This window comes from Bison bison, unplaced genomic scaffold, assembly GCF_000754665.1.
Source record: "Bison bison bison isolate TAMUID 2011002044 unplaced genomic scaffold, Bison_UMD1.0 scf7180017845859, whole genome shotgun sequence".
Taxonomy (NCBI): domain Eukaryota; kingdom Metazoa; phylum Chordata; class Mammalia; order Artiodactyla; family Bovidae; genus Bison; species Bison bison.
The window spans coordinates 1-1,003 of NW_011476432.1; the positions used below are offsets into that span (position 1 = coordinate 1).

The window sequence follows — 1,003 nt, forward strand, 5'->3', positions numbered from 1 at the left end:
CACACACAGAGCCACACACACACACACACAGCCACACACCCACGCCCACGCACACACACACACACAGCCACGCACACACACACACAGCCACGCGCACACACACGCCCTTGCACACACATACATGGCCATGTGCACACGCACACGCCCCTTGCACCTACACACACACCACGCGCACACACTCGTGCCCACGCTCCTACACACACCCACACACCCACATGCAGGGAAGGGCATGGGAAGCAGAGGTACTCACCTTGCTCCCCCTCCCCCAAGGACCAAGGCGATGGCATTGCCGGTCAGCACTCTCGCCAGGCGGGAGAAGTCCGAGTGCCGGTCCGGGGGCCTCTGGCAAACCCGCTCGTACAGCTCCACCTACAAGAGAGGCCAGCAGACAGGGCCGACCTGACCCGCTGCTCTCCCCGACTCCTGACCCAAAGCTGTCTCCAGGACACGCCGGTGGTTCTGAGCTGCGCCGTCAGCACCTCAGTGCCTGGGCTCGCCTGGGAGGCGCCACGGCCCTGGGCCTAGCTGACACCTGCCACTCCAAGTGGAGGGCGTGCGGGGCCTGGATGTCTGGGCATCGACACCACGGTCAGTTTGAGTCCACCGTGCTGCGGGGCCCCTGCTCCCACTGCAGCCCCTGCCCAGTCTCCAGGGCTGAGGACCCCGAGGAAGAGGTGCCTCAGGATTTGCGGCTTTTTCTGTCCAAAGGAGGAGGCAGGGCCAACCTGAGGCCCCTGGGCTCGGCTCTGGCACCAAGCGGGGCTCCTCCATCAGAGGTGCCGCCACACAACAATCAGGCTCGAGCAGAAGTGAGAGCCGCATCAGCGCTGCGGGCTGGGGTCAGAAGTGGAGGGAGGGCAGGAAGCAGGCCCCAGGGCCCCACCTCACCAGCTTGGGCAGGCTCCTCCTGGAGAAGACGCGGCGAGGGCAGCAGAGGTGCAGGTGGCCAGAACACCAGCCCCGCATGTTGAGCCACTCCGCGGTGCGGGCCGGCGCGGGCCCG

General features: G+C 66.3%; 1 protein-coding gene across 1 annotated transcript in view; it reads right to left on the reverse strand.

Annotated features, from left to right (window-relative positions):
* Nucleotides 1-246: 246 nt before the first annotated feature.
* PNPLA7 (patatin-like phospholipase domain containing 7) overlaps nt 247-1,003 on the reverse strand; it is a 66,631-nt gene continuing 65,874 nt past the window's right edge. Inside the window, exons 24-25 of the mRNA XM_010837557.1 lie at nt 889-1,002; nt 247-369 (exon numbers count right to left, since the gene is read on the reverse strand). Coding sequence (XP_010835859.1) covers nt 247-369; nt 889-1,002 — 237 coding nt within the window. The remainder of the gene's footprint in view (nt 370-888; nt 1,003) is intronic.